Consider the following 16,212-nt stretch of genomic DNA (forward strand, 5'->3'; position numbering starts at 1 on the left):
GCGCTCAACTGCGGAGGGCGGGTCGCATGACACGGACTGGCCAATGGGAAGCCGCGAAGGAAAGGGGCGGGCACTTCCGCTTGAGGGGAAAGAGGTGGAGCTTGGGGGCCAAGCCGGCCGGTGAATTTCGAGAGCCCGCTTCCAGACCCTGGGAGTAGATTCAGCGTATTCAGGTTGGATGTAGGAGTCCTGGTTTGGGGGCCATGACCATTGTAGCTGCTGGGTGGTAGGGATGACCAAAGGTTTTAGGGGTTCGGGGCAGCTGGAGTGTTGGCGCTTGCTAGGCTCATTGCTGGGAGGATACTCGCTGCCCAAGCAAGTCAGGTATCTGCAGAAGAGAGGCTCAGCTCGTTTCCTAGAGTTACAGGATGACAATCGGTGTCTTTCCCCAGAACGTCCCTGTCAAACCATGGACCCTGAGGTGTCCCTCCTGCTGCTTTGCCCTCTTGGGGGACTGTCCCAGGAGCAAGTAGCAGTAGAGCTAAGCCCAGCTCATGATCGTCGTCCACTGCCTGGAGGAGACCAGACCATTACTGCCATTTGGGAGAGCCGGCTACAGACCCAACCCTGGATCTTTGACGCTCCCAAGTTCCGCCTTCACTCAGCCAAGCTGGCATCCAGCTCACCTGGACCACAGCTGCTCCTGCAGCTGGGTCTAACTTCCTACCGGGACTTTCTGGGCACCAACTGGTCCAGCTCCTCCTCCTGGCTGCGGCAGCAGGGAGCTACAGATTGGGGTGATAAGCAAGCCTATCTGGCAGACCCACTGGGGGTGGGTGCCGCATTGGTCACAGCTGATGACTTTCTTGTCTTCCTGCGCCGCTCTCAGCAGGTGGCCGAGGCACCTGGGCTGGTGGATGTACCTGGTGGGCACCCTGAACCTCAGGTAAAATGACTGAATACAAGGGCGCAAAGTCCAAGCTCCTAGTTCTGGCTTCATTTTCTCTTAAAGGGAAAAGCAGACTGGCATTTTGTAGCTTGCAGCCTCCCATGCTTGAGGGCTGTCCAGGAGAAACTGTGGGTCTAGAGGAGCACAGCCCACGACTCTTACCACTACTGAGAGGAGTCAGGGTGCTCACTGCCGTTCAGGACACCCAGCTATAGATCTAAGCTGAAACAGTCCTATGGAAGCTAGGGAACATGGGAGGAGAGACTGAAGGGGAGGAGATGTCATTTCTCACCCAATCCATGTAATCCTTCCTAGCTAGACTTCTGACTGCTTATTTGGAATAGGAGGGCCTGGGTTAGGGGATTGCCAAGACTCCCACACTGAATCTGCCCTAGGTCTTCATGGACAAGAGGAAAAGCAGTGTTGGAATTAGTATAGATGAAGGCTGAGCCTAAATTTTTCACAGGCCCTGTGCCCTGGTGGTAGTCCCCAGCACAAGGACCTCCCTGGGGAACTGGTGGTACGGGAACTCTTCTCCAGTGTCCTACAGGAGATCTGTGATGAGGTGAGTGACAGGGGCCCCAGATATGATGGGCATGAATGAAGGGGTAGAATTTGCTAGAAATTCGAAGGCCTGGGCTGGAGTGAGGGTCTACATGAGCTTAGCTGGCACTGAGAAAGAACATGGCCTTAATGCCGTGGCCATGATTCTTTGGTCCTCAGAGTCTTTCCTACAGTAGAAACAGAGAAAAATGTCTAGTCTAGTCTGTCCTATATTTGCTGAAAAAATGTGAGAGTCTCAACTTCACTTGAGTAAAACATCTCTGGGGCTGGGTGGTGGCGCACGCCTTTAATCCCAGCACTCGGAAGACAGAGGCAGGCGGATCTCTATGTGAGTTCAAGACCAGCCTGTTCTAGGACAGGCTCCAAAGCTACACAGAGAAACCCTGTCTCGAAAAAACAAACAAACAAACAAACAAAGGACTTCCCTGGACAATTTGTCTCATTTCTCATCTGTAAAATGAATGTACCCAGAGCCTGTATTTTGTTTAATGGGACACATGGCTAGCAAAACAAAAGTGCCAAGGGTTACGGGCCATTGAGGATTGGGGATGAGCTGGTAAACTGCCTAGCATAGTGGTTCTCAACCTTCCTAATACTGCAACCCTTAATACAGTTCCTCATGTGGTGGTGACCCCAACCATAAAATTATTTTCATTACTACTTCATCACTGTAATTTTGCTGCTGTTAGGAACCATAATATAAATATCTGTGTTTACCAATGACCTCAGGTGACCTATGTGAAAAGTCGGGGCTGCGACCCATAGGTTGAGAAACACTGACTTAGCATGTACAAGGCCTGGGGCCTGATCCTCAGTACCACGTAATCCAGGTACAGTGATACACACATACCTGTAATCCAGCACTCAGGAGATGAAGGCAGAGGGTCAGAAATTCAGGGTCATCTTTGCTAGCCTGGGCTACATGAGGCCCTGTCTCAACAAAGACAAATATGCAGAACACCAAACCAACACTAAAACAGGCCATTGAGAGGGCAGCATGACGGGGGGACTCCCTACCACAGGTGAACCTGCCACTGCACACCCTGAGCCGGCCACTGTTACTGGGCATCGCTTGCAATGAGACCAGCGCGGGCAGAGCCAGTGCAGAGTTCTATGTCCAGTGAGTGCTCTGGGGGGCAGGATCCTGGGTGAGGTGGGTGGGGAAGGAGCGGGTTTGAGGAAACTGGAGTTCTTCAGGGTTCCTGTAAGGTCTGGACACAAACCAAGACACTCCCATGTTCTTGCCTAGGTGCAGCCTAACTTCAGAGGAGGTCAGGCGTTATTACATGAATGGGGGACCTGAGGCCCACGAGTCTACAGGAATCATCTTTGTGGAGACACAGGTGTGGAGCCGAGGCCTTTAAGGGGTCTGGTGATGGGGAGGGGGAAGGATACCTGGGTGAGGCAGAGATCTTCAAGGGGCACAAGGCTTAGCTCCTACCTAAGGGAAAAGTCCAGAACAGGGAGAGTAGAGGCGTACTGAGGTTCCGCAATTCCGGACACAGCTCCAAGAGAAAGGGAAGCCTGATGTCTGGGTCTCATTGATTTCTCACAGAGGGTACAGAGACTGCAGGAAACGGAGATGTGGGCACAACTCTGCCCTTCGGCCAAAGGCGCAATCCTCCTTTACAATCGCCATCCACCTCTACAGTCGGGTGCGGAGAAGACGCACCTGAGTCACCCTAGCGTCCCAGCCCTATCACAGCGCTGAAGACAATAAAGGACTTTTATTTTTCAATTCCGTTGGCTTCTGCTGTTTCTCTGAAAGTCTGGGATCCTATGGGAGAACCCGGGGTGGGTGAGAGGGGCTGACCGCGTGGCAGAAAGGGAACTAAACAAAAAGAAAGCCTCACAGCGCAGCCTCCGTGTGTCCGTCTTGTTTGGTGAATGTGGGCCAGGGCGCAGGAAAAGCGAGGGTCGTGCCTCGTTGCTAAGCGGCGGGACGGGATGTCTTAAGCTGGATCCGGTACCGGACCGGTGATCAATGGGTAGACACCGGTACCTTTCGGGAACCCCAAGATTTCCGCTGCGCCCTAGATCAATGAGCGCACGGGGACAGGTCCTTTGCCACACATCTTCACCTTCCTGGCCAATAAGCGTGGCCTGAACCATGAGCCAATGAGGGATCGGGGGCGGGGCCTGTACGGGCGCAGGAAATGGCGGCGACTGCGGAGCCTGTGAGTGGGGGACAGGGGCGGGGCTTGCCTGTGGCTCCTCCTTCCACGCCCCCCTAAAGCTGTAGGTGGGGAGGGTGTCCCTAGTCCCGAGCCGGTGGTCCAGACCTGGAGGCCAGTGCTGGAAGCGCCGGGGCACCCACGTCTGGTGCCTGTCCCGAGCCTGCTTCAGTCTGCCTTTGTGGGAAACTGAGACAGGCTCCCTCCCTCTGCCCCGACCCCCGAAGTCCGGCCCGACTGGGACCAATGCACCCCTCTTGGGGGCCTCCCTTTCCCAGCTGTCCGCCCGCCGTCATCATGCCGTCTCTGTTGCTCCTGCTGCCCCTGCGCCTATGCCGGCTGTGGCCTCGCAGCCCTCCCACCCGGCTTCTCACAGCCATCACAGGGCAGCGGTGAGTTGAGCTCCAGATCTTGACCATGTTGCCCAGTGGTTTTCTGTGGAGAGCCTTGCGTTCTGAGATAGCTGTCTCTGCATTATATGTCAAGTGCCTTTAGAGGTTTGTCACAGATGACCCTCACCTTCAGTGCTGGACGCAGCGTCAAGAGTTAAGAGTAGAGCCCCAGTATTGAGCTAAGTGGCAGATCGGGAATTTGAGCTCAGGTCAAACCCAGTACTCTTTTCATAGTGCTGATACATTGTCAGGCTTCACTGTGTGTACGTTGGGAAAGAGGAGGATGGGTACAAAGATTTAGATTTCTGGGCTGGTCAGGAGGAATGAAGTGGGGGTGCGAGCCTGCCTTTTCCTTTGAGATGGAGTTTTCCTAAGTTTCCCAGGCAAGGCTCCAAATTCAGTCTCAGAGTTCAGGCACAGCCACCATGCCTGACTTGGAAATCAAACCCCCACCCCATACTGGCACTGGAACACAGAACCTCATGCATAAGAGGCCAGGAAATCTTTTATTTAATTGATAGAAGGTCTGACTTAGACTAGGCTATCCACAAATTTGCTAGTAGCCAAGGAATGACCTTGGATTTCTGACCTTGCCTTCACCTCCCAAATGCTGGAATTACAAGTGGACACCACCTCCTATCACAAAACCTGCTGTTTTAAGTAAGTTTTTAGGGGTTGGAGAGATGGCTCAGAGATTAAAGCACTTGCCAAGTTGGGTGGTGGTGCTGCCCGCCTTTAATCCCAGCGCTGGGGAGACAGGGACAGGCAGATCTGGTCTACAGAGTGAGCTCCAGGTCAGGATCTAAAGCTAGAGAGAAACCCTGTCTTGAAAAGAAACCAAACTAAATACAACAAAAAACAACTGCCACTCTCAACAGAGGACCCAGTTTTGTTTTGTTTTAGACTTATTTATTTATTTATTTATTTATTTATTTATTTATTTATTTATTGTGTACACAGTGTTCTGCATGTACACCTGCATGCCAGAAGAGGGCACCAGATCTCATTATAGATGGTTGCAAGCCACCATGTGGTTGCTGGGAATTGAACTCAGGACCTCTGGATGAGTAGCCAGTGCTCTTAACCTCTGAGCCATCTCTCTTGTCCAAGAACCTGGTTTTGGTTCCCAGCATCAACATGACGATTCACAACCACACTCTTTTGACCTGTTGGAGGCACCAGACATTCACGTGGTGTACATACCTATAAACACTCATGTACATAAAATAAAGTAACAAATCTTTTCAAGACAGGGTTTCTCTGTACTTTGGAGCATGTCCTGGAAACTAGCTCTTGTAGACCAGACTGGCCTTGAACTCACAGAGACCCTACTGCTTCTACCTCCTGAGTGCAGGCATGTGGAACCACCACCCAGCTAAAATAATAATTTTTTTTTTTTTTTTGGATTTTTCGAGACACGGTTTCTCCGTAGTTTTTGGTTCCTGTCCTGGAACTAGCTCTTTTAGACCAGGCTGGCCTCGAACTCACAGAGATCCGCTTGCCTCTGCCTCCCGAGTGCTGGGATTAAAGGTGTGCGCCACCATCGCCCGGCTAAAATAATAAATCTTTAAAGAAGCATTTTAGCCAGAATGACGGCAGGATGGCAGTGCACATCTTCAGTCCCAGAACTTGGGAGACAAAGGCAAACTCAGTTTAAGGCCAGTCTGATCTACCTAGGGAGTTCCAGGTCAGACAAAGCTAATGAGACCCTGTTTAAAACAAAACAAACAAACAAAAAGACAGCAGAACCCCTTTGGGTCTGTAGGAGACCAAGGACTACACTTTAAGGAGTCCTGACCATTCCTCAAATTCGCCCAAAGGGAAGGGTAATCTGGAGCTAGAAGTGTCCTGGGACTAACTTCAGTTCCTGGTGGTTGAACTGAAGGGTGTGACCCAGGGAGGGTGGCAGGACAGGACAGTGGTGCCCTTTGGTCTCCTAAGCCTCTGCAGGTTTGGGCTTCTCTTCACAGGTCTGCTTCTACTAATTACTATGAACTGTTGGGGGTGCATCCTGGTGCCAGTGCTGAAGAGGTTAAACGTGCTTTCTTTACCAAGTCAAAAGAGGTATTGGTGTCCCCAAGGTGCGGAGGGAGGACGATGAGATCTGAGCCAGGCACAGGAGCACTCTACCTTCCTGGGATTAGGTCTGTCCCTCTAGCTGGCAGCACATTCCTACCACCTGCGTGGAGGGGGCACTCAATATCCTCTGAGGAAAGGGTGCAGCAAGGCCAGGTCCTTCTGGTCTCATTTTCTTTGTTTGTTTTTGAGATAGGATCTCACACTGTAGCCCAAACTGGTCCTCCCATCTGCACTTTCCTAGAACTGGAGCTACAGATGTGAGCTGGAATGTCTGGTTGGTCTTCTTGGGTCAGAGGGGTAGGAGTCTGTACTTTCTGACTCTCTGGCCCTTGGGGGGGTCAGCAAGCCGGTGAGTGAGAGGCAGTGGCCCACAGGCAAGGACTGTGGTAGTGATGCCAGTCTTTCTGAGTGGACATCATCAGGATAGGTCCTGGGAAGGATGTGGAAAATGAGATAAGTCTCATCCTAGCTGCACCCTGACCGAGACCCTGGGAACCCAGACCTGCATAGCCGCTTTGTGGAGCTGAATGAGGCCTACCGAGTACTCAGCCGTGAGGACAGTCGTCGCAACTATGACCAACAGCTGCATTCAACCAGTCCCCCCAAATCTTCAGGGACCAGAGCCCAGCCTAAGTATACCCAGGAGACACACAGGTACTGTCTCCTGATTCTGCTGTCCCACTCTGAAGCCTTCCAGGGAGTTTCATCTTTCCATTGCCCTTTTGCTCTCTCAGCAGCTCCTGGGAACCCCCCAACGCACAATACTGGGCCCAGTTTCACAATGTGAGGCCACAGGGGCCTGAGTCAAGGCGGCAGCAGAACAAACACAACCAGCGGGTCCTGGGGTACTGCCTCTTGCTCATGGTGGCAGGCATGGGCCTGCACTATATCGCTTTCAGGTGCCTCTCCATCCTTCCTTGGGTCCTGGGCAGAGGGTGGGTGAAGAGTGCTGTGGCCAGCCAGCCACAGCAGCCTATGACCCGCATTCTTTCTCTCTAAAGCTAAGAACTTTGTGAAATCAGTCTTTGGAGCCTTGCCTTGCTGGGTAAAGGCAGCGCTGCATGAAATGGCTAAAGCTGTTTTCTCTTTCTCATAGCTTGAATGTTAATCTTCGGTGCTGGTTGTTAGTGAGCCTAGAGCCATCCAAAACCATGCACAAGGAGGGCATAGACAAACCCCTGGGGTTCTCTTCCTCTGGCCACATGGTAAAACGGGCATGGTGGTGTATGCCTGTAATCCCAGCACTCAGGAGATGGAGGCAGGAGGATAAGAAGCTGGGGGCTGGAGAAATGATTCAGTGATTAAGATTGCTTGCTGCTCTTACAGAGAAACAGAGTTCACAGAGTTCAATTCCCAGCACCCACATATGATAACCCACAACTGCCAGGAGATCTGATGCCCTCTTCTGGCCTTCAAGCAAACCTGTACACACATGACATATGAACACACACACATAAATCTTTTTGTGAGGTTCAGGGTCATCCTTGGCTACATCACTGAGTTTGAAGACAGCCTAGGCTTCATTAAACTGTGTCACTATAGCAAGAAAGAGGAAAGGAGGGAGGACAAGTGCAGTGTGACAGAGACAGTCCTTGCTGGCAGCCAGGACCTCACTCTACTCTCTCATGCATGCTGTAATTCCTGTATTCTGCAGCACAGAAACCCAAAGGATGGTGCCCACTGCCAGTACTGTCTAGTTCAGCAATGGCGATGAGAGAAATACACCCCCTTCTTAATCTCCTGGGAGGGCCATTCCGATTTCAGACCTGTTTCACCAATCTTCACCAGACAGTCAAGGACTTAGGGTACCACCCAGCCCTGCACTGACCTGGACCACTTGGTATCCTCCCCCACGTCCCCCGGTTCTGAAACAGGGTTTCTCTGTGTAGCCCAGGCTGTACTAAAACTTATTCTCATTCTGTAGACCAGGCTGGCCTGAAACTCACAGAGATCTGCCTGCCTCTGCCTCCCGAGAGCTGGGATTAAAAAATGTGGGCCACCACCACCCAGCTTGTGCCCTTTTCTTTCTGTTTTTGGTTTTTCGAGACAGGTTTCTCTGTGTAACAGCCCAGGCTGTCCTGAAACCCACTCTGTAGACCAGGCTGTCCTCGAACTCAGAGATCTGCCTGCCTCTGCCCCCCCAGAGCTGGTGTGCACCACCACCGCCCAACCCCTTTTTTCAGTTTATCACAAAACTGTTTGTTAGGAGAGATGTAAAGTTGTGTGGTAGATGCTAGAGCCTGGTTGAGGACCAGGGCTTCAGGGACAGCAGAGTCTGGAGAACCAGGGTTAACTGCAATCCCCTCATAGGAAGCTGGAGCAGGTGCACCGGAGCTTCATGGATGAGAAGGATCGGATCATCACAGCCATCTACAACGACACGAGGGCGAGGGCCAGGTCTGTCACTGCACCATCTTGCCTGGCTCCCTGCCCCAGAAGTACCCTTCAGGATCCCTGTCCAGATCTATCTTTTCTCCAGGGCCAACAGAGCCAGGATTCAGCAGGAGCGCCAGCAGAGGCAGCAGCGTCGGAAAGGATCCTCCCTGCCCACAGAAGGCCCTGGGATCGTGCCCCAGGACAGTAGCCCTTGAGGGGCTCACTTAGGTGGGACCTGCATTGGTCCTCTCCTTGCTGCCTATCCAGGACTACAGATTTCCCACAGCACGTGCAATAAACTCATTTTCAGACTCTTGTCTGGCTCGGTTCTTCAGGTCACACATCTCACCCTTCACCTCTTGGTGCAGCGACCCCGGAGCCTGGCCTCCAGGGCGGTGCGTCCCCTTTCCCCTGCAGCGTCCGGAGGGGGCGTAGGAGGGGACCAGCTCCGCCCCCGCCCCGCCTCCTCCCGCAGCCTGGTGGGGAGCGCGTGTTTAGGTCACATGAGCCTCCAGCCCGCCAGCCCCGGCCAGGCCCCCTGCCACCCCCGTCGTCCCCGCCGTCCCCGCCACCGCCACCGGCCGCCTGCCCGTTCCGCTCCTCCAGCCGCCTCCGCGGCGCTGCGCTGCGCTGCCTGCGCCCAGGGCTCGGGAGGGGGCCGCGGAGGAGCCGCCCCCCGCGCCGGGCCCCGGGTCCCCGCGCCCGGGCCCGAGCCATGGGGCTCTGGCTGCCGCCGCCCCCCGCGCCGCCGGGCTAGGGCTATGTGGGGCTCCCCGGCGCGCGGCCCCCGCGGGCACCATGAGCCCCCTGCTCCGCTGCCTGCTGCTCGCTGCACTGCTGCAGCTGGCCCTCACCCAGGTATGTGTGTCCACGACATCCAGCTCGCCCGCCCGCGGTGCCCTCTCAAGGTTGGCGGAAGTAGGGAGGCGCCCGGTACCTCTGCGGAGGGGATCCACTGGTCCAACTACGGATAACCCTGGGTGCCCCTCTGCGCAGGCCTGCTAGCCCTAGCTCTAGCCCCCTTGCCACTCCCCCGCCCCACCTTAGCCCCTGGACTCCTGGGGAGAGGGGCGGAGCTGCCTCAGTGCCCTCGAACCTCTTTGCCTCTCCTACTGTCCCTGCTCCTGACCTAAAACCAAGCCCAGCTCCTAGGCTTGAGGTTTAGTGCCACTCCCATAGTACGTTTGGTGGGTCTTGGGCCAGGGAAAAGTCCCAGATGGCTAAATGGACAAGGAAAATTAGAGCTGAGGTCCTGGGAACAGAACAACCTGGAAAGATGTCAGAAAGGAGCAAGGAGCCTCACTCAGGGCCAAAGCACTCACACAGTCACAGGGCCAGCCCTTATAGAGTGCACCTTGGGCCCAGGTATCTTCTTTCCCACAGGCTCCTGTGTCCCAGTTTGATGGCCCCAGCCACCAGAAGAAAGGTAATAATAGTTAACAATAACTTGATTCCAGCCAGTACTAAGAGGGGTTGGCACATACCCTGAGTTTATGTCCCTCATCTTGTGTGATCCCCTACTCTTTGGGAGATGCCGTTTCTCCCAAAGAGGAAACTGAGGCAGAGAGCTTAATGATTTCTTGAGAAAGAAGGCAAAGGAAGACAGGTTTAAAGGAAGGGTTGGGGCGGTGACAAGGTACTGGGGAGGCTACATGCCTGAAGCAGCTTCAGGAAACGCAGTAAGAACTTAATCCCTCTGGGTCTGCCCACAGTGGTGTCGTGGATAGATGTTTATGCGCGTGCCACATGCCAGCCCAGGGAGGTGGTGGTGCCTCTGAGCATGGAGCTCATGGGCAATGTGGTCAAACAACTAGTGCCCAGCTGCGTGACTGTGCAGCGCTGTGGTGGCTGCTGCCCTGACGACGGCCTGGAATGTGTGCCCATTGGGCAGCACCAAGTCCGAATGCAGGTATTGGGGTCTATGGGTCACGCATGTTGATGAGACAGTGGTGCTCTGGGGGCTGGGTCTGCCCAGAGACAGGCACACAGGAGGCGGGAAGTTCTGGCCATTCTTCCTCTAGCCCATGAGTATCCCCTTTCTCTGCCTTTCTACTGCACCCCACCACTCACTGTCTCTTCCTCATTCTCCTGAGTACAGATCCTCATGATCCAGTACCCGAGCAGTCAGCTGGGGGAGATGTCCCTGGAAGAACACAGCCAATGTGAATGCAGGTGCCAGCCAGGTCTAACTTCCAAGTTCACAAAGTGTAGCCTGGGGTGGGGGTATCAGCCATGGGACTGCACTGTAGTAGGGGCTAGGTGACTGAGAGTAGACCAGAAGTAGGCATGGATCCTGGGGCAAGAGAGCAGGAGGCTTGGGTTTCCTTACCCTCTCTTATCTCCTCCCCTCCTCTCTCTCTTCCCCCTCTCTCGTTTTTTCAGACCAAAAAAAAAGGAGAGTGCTGTGAAGCCAGATAGGTGAGTTCCTGAGGCTTGCTGCTGGTCCAGGAGAGAGCACACGGGTAGGCTAGGAGGTGCACAAGTGAGCCAGGAGGCTGCAGCCCCTCTTTGCTTTCTCCTCTCACCTGATACCCCTTCCGTTTTATGCTCCCCAAATCACTGCATTCTGCCCCGCCCTAGCTCCTGGGAAGACTCCTTCCACCCCAGACGTGTCGCTTCTCCTCCTAGGGCTGCCACGCCCCACCACCGTCCCCAGCCCCGCTCTGCTCCGGGCTGGGACTCTGCCCCGGGAGCACCCTCCCCAGCTGACATCATCCATCCCACTCCAGCCCCAGGACCCTCTGCCCACGTTGTACCCAGCGCCGTCAGCGCCCTGACCCCCGGACCTGCCGCTGCCGCTGCCGACGCCGCAGCCTCCTCCGTTGCCAAGGGCGGGGCTTAGAGCTCAACCCAGACACCTGCAGGTGAGGAGTCTATGGGGTGGCATTTGTGTGGGAAGGCATCAAGGCTGTGTCCTGGAGCAGGTCCAGGTGAGCCTGCCAGTGGGAGAGAGACCAGGGAAGGAGGCGCCAGCTGCATGTGTTAAACATTTACTGCGCATCTGCTGGCAACCAGATCAGTAAAAACACAGCTCCGGTTCAGATGCTCAAGTCAGAGAGTGGGAGAAATGATGCCTTCACCAGCAGAGGATGCTGAGCACTGTGATAGGGGCATCCGGTCTCATCTCTGCACAATTCAGCCATCTCTTGGAGCGGAACTAAAGACTTTCTCCAATTTGCAGAGCTTTATGCTTCACAGAAGCCCATGTGATAGACATTTGCTTCACTCTGTAAGCTGAGAGAGAGCAAGGAGTATGGGAGCCCCGTATACCTCTGCTTACAATGCTTAAGCAGCCCTTCTGTGTTCCATAGTGAGGCCATGGGGTGATAAATGGGCCAGGCTCTGGAGGCCCCCAGAGACTATCAGGAAAAAATGGGGTTCAAAAAAGTAAAAAGAAAGCTGGGCGGTGGTGGCGCACGCCTTTAATCCCAACACTCGGGAGGCAGAGGCAGGCGGATCTCTGTGAGTTTGAGGCCAGCCTGGTCTACAAGAGCTAGTTCCAGGACAGGAACCAAAAACTACGGAGAAACCCTGTCTCAAAAAATCCAAAAAAAAGGCCGGGCGATGGTGGCGCACGCCTTTAATCCCAGCACTCGGGAGGCAGAGGCAGGCGGATATCTGTGAGTTCGAGACCAGCCTGGTCTACAGAGCTAGTTCCAGGACAGGCTCCAAAGCCACAGAGAAACCCTGTCTCGAAAAACCAAAAAAAAAAAAAATATATATCCAAAAAAAAAAAAAAAGTAAAAAGAAATGCGTCAAGAGGACCGGGACCTGGTATGGTAGTATATACCAGGAATCTTGGCACTCAGGTGGACACAGGAGGATTAGGAGTTCAAGGTCAACCTCAGCTACAGAGCGAGTTTGAAGTCAGCTTGGGCTGCTTGAAATCCTCATTAAAAAACAAAAATCCACAAGAAGGCAAAAAGGAGCTTTGGCTGGGTATGGTGGCGCACACCTGTAATTCCAGAACTGGGGAAGTAGAGGCAGGAGTGATTTTGAGGACAATCTGGGCTGTAAATCAAAGTGGTCTCAATACACAAGCTGTAATAACAAAGAGCGATGTAGCCGGGCGTTGGTGGCGCACGCCTTTAATCCCAGCACTCGGGAGGCAGAGGCAGGCGAATCTCTGTGAGTTCAAGGCCAGCCTGATCTACAAGAGCTAGTTCCAGGACAGGCTCCAAAACCACAGAGAAACCCTGTCTCAAAAAACCAAAAAAAAAAAAAAAAAAAAAAAAAAAAGAGCGATGTAACTGAGCTGGTAAAGTGTTTGTCCAGCATGCAAGAAACCTTAGATTTGATCTTGAGCAACAAGTGAAACCAGGTATGGTAGCATTCAAAAGTTCAAGGTCATTCCTTGCTGAGTTTGAAGCTAGCTTGGCCCACAAACACACACACACACACACACATACGAGATCCAGCCAGTCGGTGGTGCGCACCTTTAATCCCAGCATCTAGGAGGAAGAAGTAGGAGCATCTCTGAGTTCAAGGACAGCCTGGTCTACCCAGGGCTACTCAGAGAAACCCTGTCTCGAAGAAACAAACAAAAATGATATAACTAAATAGATAAATAAATAGGGGCTGAAGAGATGGCTCAGCTGGGAAAATACCTTCCTAGCATGAGGACCTGAATTTGGATCCCTAACACCCATGAAGAAAGGTAGGAGTGATACACTGTAACCTTAGTGTGGGAAGGGTAGGCAGAGACAGAAGGAACCCTGGAGTTCATCATAGAAGAATCAGTTAGCTTCACACCTAGTGACTTTGTCTCCAAAGATAAAAGTGGAAGGGGTAGAGAGAGATGGCTCAGAGTGACTGCTACTCCTGCAGAAGACTGAGTACAGATCCAAAACCCTCTTCTTTGAGGGCTGCAACTCCAGCTGCCTCCAGCTCCAGCTCCCTCTCCTGGCCTCCTCAGATACCTGTATACATGTGCTTATATAGGCAGACATATACACAACTAAGTAAAAATAGCAAAATATGTTCTTGTTTGTTTTGGTTTGACTTGGTTTTTTGAGACAGGGTCTCTACATAGCTTTGGCTGTACTGGAACTTGCTCTGTAGACCAGGCTGGCCTACATTTGCCTGCCTCTGTCTCCTAACTGGTGGGATCAAAGTGTGCACCACTACACCAGGCAAAAAGGATAAAGGTGGAGGATGATTAAATCTTTTTTTTTTAAAAAAAAAACTTTTTTTTATGGTTTATTTAATGTCATTGGTGTGAAGGTGTCAGATCCCCTGCAACTGGATCTTCAGACAGTTGTGAGCTGCCATGTGGGTGCTGGGAATTGAACCCAGGTCCTTTGGAAGAGCAGTCAGTGCTCTTAACTACTGAGCCATCTCTCCAGCCCCCAGGATGATTAAATCTTAAGGATATCACACACACACACACACACACACACACACACACACACACACACTAGCCCCTCCTTTAAAAAGTCACCTACTTTTCCTTCCTTCTTTCTTCTTTCCTTCTCTCTTTCTCTTTCTTTCCCTCTCTTTCTTTTGTTTATTTCGAGGCAGGGTTTCTCTGTAGCTTTGGAGCGTGTCCTAGAACTTACTTGGTAGACCAGGCTGGCCTTGAACTCACAGAGTGTCTGTCTCTACCCACCGAGTGCTAGGATTAAAGACGTGCCACAACTGCTTGGCAAAAGCTACCTATTTTTATGTTCATTGGTGCTTTGTCTACATGTATGTCTGTGTGAGGGTGTCAGGTCCTCTAGAACTGGTTCCACACAGTTGTGAGCTACTGTGTGGGTGCTGGGCACTGAACTGAATCCCCTGGAAGAACAGTCAGTGCTCTTAACCACTGAGCCCTCTCTCCAGCCCATTTAACAAAATTAAAAAAAAAATAAAAATGAATAAATATGAAAGAAGAGCTTGGAGTTAAGCTCCAGGCTGCACTAATATCCCTTCCTCCACTCCCCAGGTGCCGGAAGCCTCGAAAATGACAAGTGACTTTTCAGACTCCACAGGGCCATTTGCTTCACAGGCCCCATCGTAGTGGGAGAAGACAGGAGCATAGAAGAATCTACTCAGATTGGGAGGAAGTGGCCCCAGGACATGGACCCTTTAGAGAGCTCTCCTGCCATCCTTTGTCTCCTAGCATTGCCATCTGACAGTTGGCAAGGGACCTATATCTCCCTTAGGGGGAACAGGGTACTAGCTCAGCTAACCACCCTGGGCTAATGAGCATCTTCTGCTTCCCCTCACCATGAAGACCCTAAGCCTCTGCAAACGTGGGATTTGGGCTCTGTTACAATAACTCTGACACCGCCCCCTCAATCCTGATAAAAGAGATGGAAGACACTATCACTGCTTGCTTCTGTCATTGTTTGCTACTCTGTAGGCTGGCCAGCTTGGGCAGGAAAGTGTGCACCACTGCATCTGCCATGACCCAACAATGGTTCCCAGGCAAAGCCACAACCACCACAAACCTAGCCAGGGAAAGGAATGTGGGACCCATGTTCACATGGGAAAAACACATGACTGCTGCTATTAGAACCCTTTGGGCTCCAGACAAGTATGACTTTCTTCACACAGTAGGAGGTTACACCCATTTTCCCCGCTGGGCACTTTACGATATTTTTCCCTGTGGCTGCCCTTTTCATTTCTCAGTTCTGCCTTTTTGCCTGGAAGGCCTCTTTTAAGCGTACACCCACACCTCACCCTACCCCCATACAGTCTCCTTCAGCTGTGCAATCACTAGTACCCCAGGATTCATCAAAATTTCTAACTATCCCACTCAAGCTAAGTGTCCACCCTTCTCCAGTGTCCTGGATAGAGTGGGAACCCAGCCTAGGCACCAAGGCTTTGTCCTACGACAAGATGCTCGGGGCAGACTTGACTGAAGGCAGGCAGTCCCCCAAATGAAGGGGCTGGTGGAGTGTATGGTCATGATCTTGGAGGGTAAACTGAAGAATTCCTGATGATGGCCACATACTTACTTTATTCATTTACGAGAGTCTCACATAGCCCAGGCTGGGCCCAAACTCTTTACATAGCCAAGGATGACATAAATTTCTAATCTTCCTACATTCACTTCTTATGTATTGGAACTACAGGGTTACAGCTGGGAATCAAACCTACCTGTTCCTGCAGGCTAGGCAAGCACTACCAACTTAGCTACATCTCCGGCCCTGATACTATGTTTAAACTTTTTCTGTTGAGATAATGTCTCATGTTGTCTCATGTAGCCCAGGCTGACACAGTATTCAGCCTCCATGTATGCCTGCAGGCCAGAAGAGGGAACCAGATCTCATTACATGTGGTTGCTGGGAATTGAACTCAGGACCTCCAGAAGAGCAGTCCGTGGTCTTAACCTCTGAGCCATCTCTCCAGCCCTGACTCAGAGATCTTTACGTAGCTGGGGATGTCCTTGAACTTCTGATCCTCCTGCTTTCACCTCCAAAGGCGTGGGACATCACACCATTTTTATTTTTTTTTTTATTTTTTATTTATTTATTTATTTATTTATTTATTTTTTGGTTTTTCGAGACAGGGTTTCTCTGTTGTTTTTTTGGAGCCTGTCCTGGAACTAGCTCTTGTAGACCAGGCTGGTCTCGAACTCACAGAGATCCGCCTGCCTCTGCCTCCCAAGTGCTGGGATTAAAGGCGTGCGCCACCACCGCCCGGCCTACACCATTTTTATTATGTTTAGCCTTCTCGGCGGTGATATTGGTGATCATGTTCTGGCTCCACGATGTTAGAACCTAAGAGCTAAAGCCTCTGAGCCCACTAA

At 52.3% G+C, this 16,212-nt stretch overlaps 3 protein-coding genes across 9 annotated transcripts; all 3 read left to right on the forward strand.

Moving 5' to 3' along the window:
* The first annotated feature begins 93 nt into the window (after positions 1-93).
* On the forward strand, positions 94-3,191 carry Nudt22 (nudix hydrolase 22). Of its 2 annotated transcripts, XM_057778642.1 has the most exons (6): positions 94-173; positions 393-886; positions 1,356-1,454; positions 2,476-2,573; positions 2,703-2,796; positions 3,009-3,191. In XM_057778642.1, exons 2-6 carry the CDS (start codon positions 410-412, stop codon positions 3,162-3,164), a joined length of 924 nt encoding a protein of 307 aa, XP_057634625.1. In that variant the 5' UTR covers positions 94-173; positions 393-409; the 3' UTR covers positions 3,165-3,191. The 2 variants fall into 2 exon arrangements, with proteins under 2 accessions (XP_057634625.1, XP_057634624.1); XM_057778641.1 differs by having other exon boundaries at positions 100-886.
* A 395-nt stretch (positions 3,192-3,586) lies between these two features.
* On the forward strand, positions 3,587-8,789 carry Dnajc4 (DnaJ heat shock protein family (Hsp40) member C4). 4 transcript variants are annotated; one of them, XM_057778149.1, is made up of 7 exons: positions 3,587-3,630; positions 3,906-4,019; positions 5,990-6,083; positions 6,568-6,752; positions 6,833-6,997; positions 8,409-8,495; positions 8,578-8,789. In XM_057778149.1, the coding sequence occupies exons 2-7, from the start codon at positions 3,925-3,927 to the stop codon at positions 8,687-8,689; spliced, it is 738 nt and encodes a 245-aa protein (XP_057634132.1). In that variant the 5' UTR covers positions 3,587-3,630; positions 3,906-3,924; the 3' UTR covers positions 8,690-8,789. The 4 variants fall into 4 exon arrangements, with proteins under 4 accessions (XP_057634132.1, XP_057634130.1, XP_057634133.1 ...); XM_057778147.1 differs by having other exon boundaries at positions 8,413-8,495; XM_057778150.1 differs by having other exon boundaries at positions 6,836-6,997.
* Positions 8,790-9,201: 412 nt separating this feature from the next.
* Positions 9,202-14,777, forward strand: Vegfb (vascular endothelial growth factor B). 3 transcript variants are annotated; one of them, XM_057778151.1, is made up of 7 exons: positions 9,202-9,332; positions 9,858-9,900; positions 10,187-10,383; positions 10,573-10,646; positions 10,857-10,892; positions 11,055-11,338; positions 14,401-14,777. In XM_057778151.1, the coding sequence occupies exons 1-6, from the start codon at positions 9,273-9,275 to the stop codon at positions 11,314-11,316; spliced, it is 672 nt and encodes a 223-aa protein (XP_057634134.1). In that variant the 5' UTR covers positions 9,202-9,272; the 3' UTR covers positions 11,317-11,338; positions 14,401-14,777. The 3 variants fall into 3 exon arrangements, with proteins under 3 accessions (XP_057634134.1, XP_057634135.1, XP_057634136.1); XM_057778152.1 differs by having other exon boundaries at positions 11,103-11,338; XM_057778153.1 differs by having other exon boundaries at positions 11,204-11,338.
* The last annotated feature ends 1,435 nt before the right edge of the window (positions 14,778-16,212 follow it).

This window comes from Chionomys nivalis, chromosome 8 (assembly GCF_950005125.1).
Source record: "Chionomys nivalis chromosome 8, mChiNiv1.1, whole genome shotgun sequence".
NCBI classification, from domain to species: domain Eukaryota; kingdom Metazoa; phylum Chordata; class Mammalia; order Rodentia; family Cricetidae; genus Chionomys; species Chionomys nivalis.

Excerpts from the sequence above, each read along its gene's own strand:
- Nudt22 (XM_057778641.1), top strand. The coding sequence starts at position 233 with ATGACCAAAGGTTTTAGGGGTTCGGGGCAGCTGGAGTGTTGGCGCTTG. Across the intron at positions 887-1,355 it reads GTGGGCACCCTGAACCTCAG|GCCCTGTGCCCTGGTGGTAG; the intron begins GTAAAATGACTG and ends AATTTTTCACAG. Across the intron at positions 2,574-2,702 it reads AGTGCAGAGTTCTATGTCCA|GTGCAGCCTAACTTCAGAGG; the intron begins GTGAGTGCTCTG and ends GTTCTTGCCTAG.
- Dnajc4 (XM_057778147.1), top strand. The coding sequence starts at position 3,925 with ATGCCGTCTCTGTTGCTCCTGCTGCCCCTGCGCCTATGCCGGCTGTGG. Across the intron at positions 4,020-5,989 it reads ACAGCCATCACAGGGCAGCG|GTCTGCTTCTACTAATTACT; the intron begins GTGAGTTGAGCT and ends TTCTCTTCACAG. Across the intron at positions 6,753-6,832 it reads TATACCCAGGAGACACACAG|CAGCTCCTGGGAACCCCCCA; the intron begins GTACTGTCTCCT and ends TTGCTCTCTCAG.
- Vegfb (XM_057778151.1), top strand. The coding sequence starts at position 9,273 with ATGAGCCCCCTGCTCCGCTGCCTGCTGCTCGCTGCACTGCTGCAGCTG. Across the intron at positions 9,333-9,857 it reads TGCAGCTGGCCCTCACCCAG|GCTCCTGTGTCCCAGTTTGA; the intron begins GTATGTGTGTCC and ends TCTTTCCCACAG. Across the intron at positions 10,384-10,572 it reads AGCACCAAGTCCGAATGCAG|ATCCTCATGATCCAGTACCC; the intron begins GTATTGGGGTCT and ends TCCTGAGTACAG.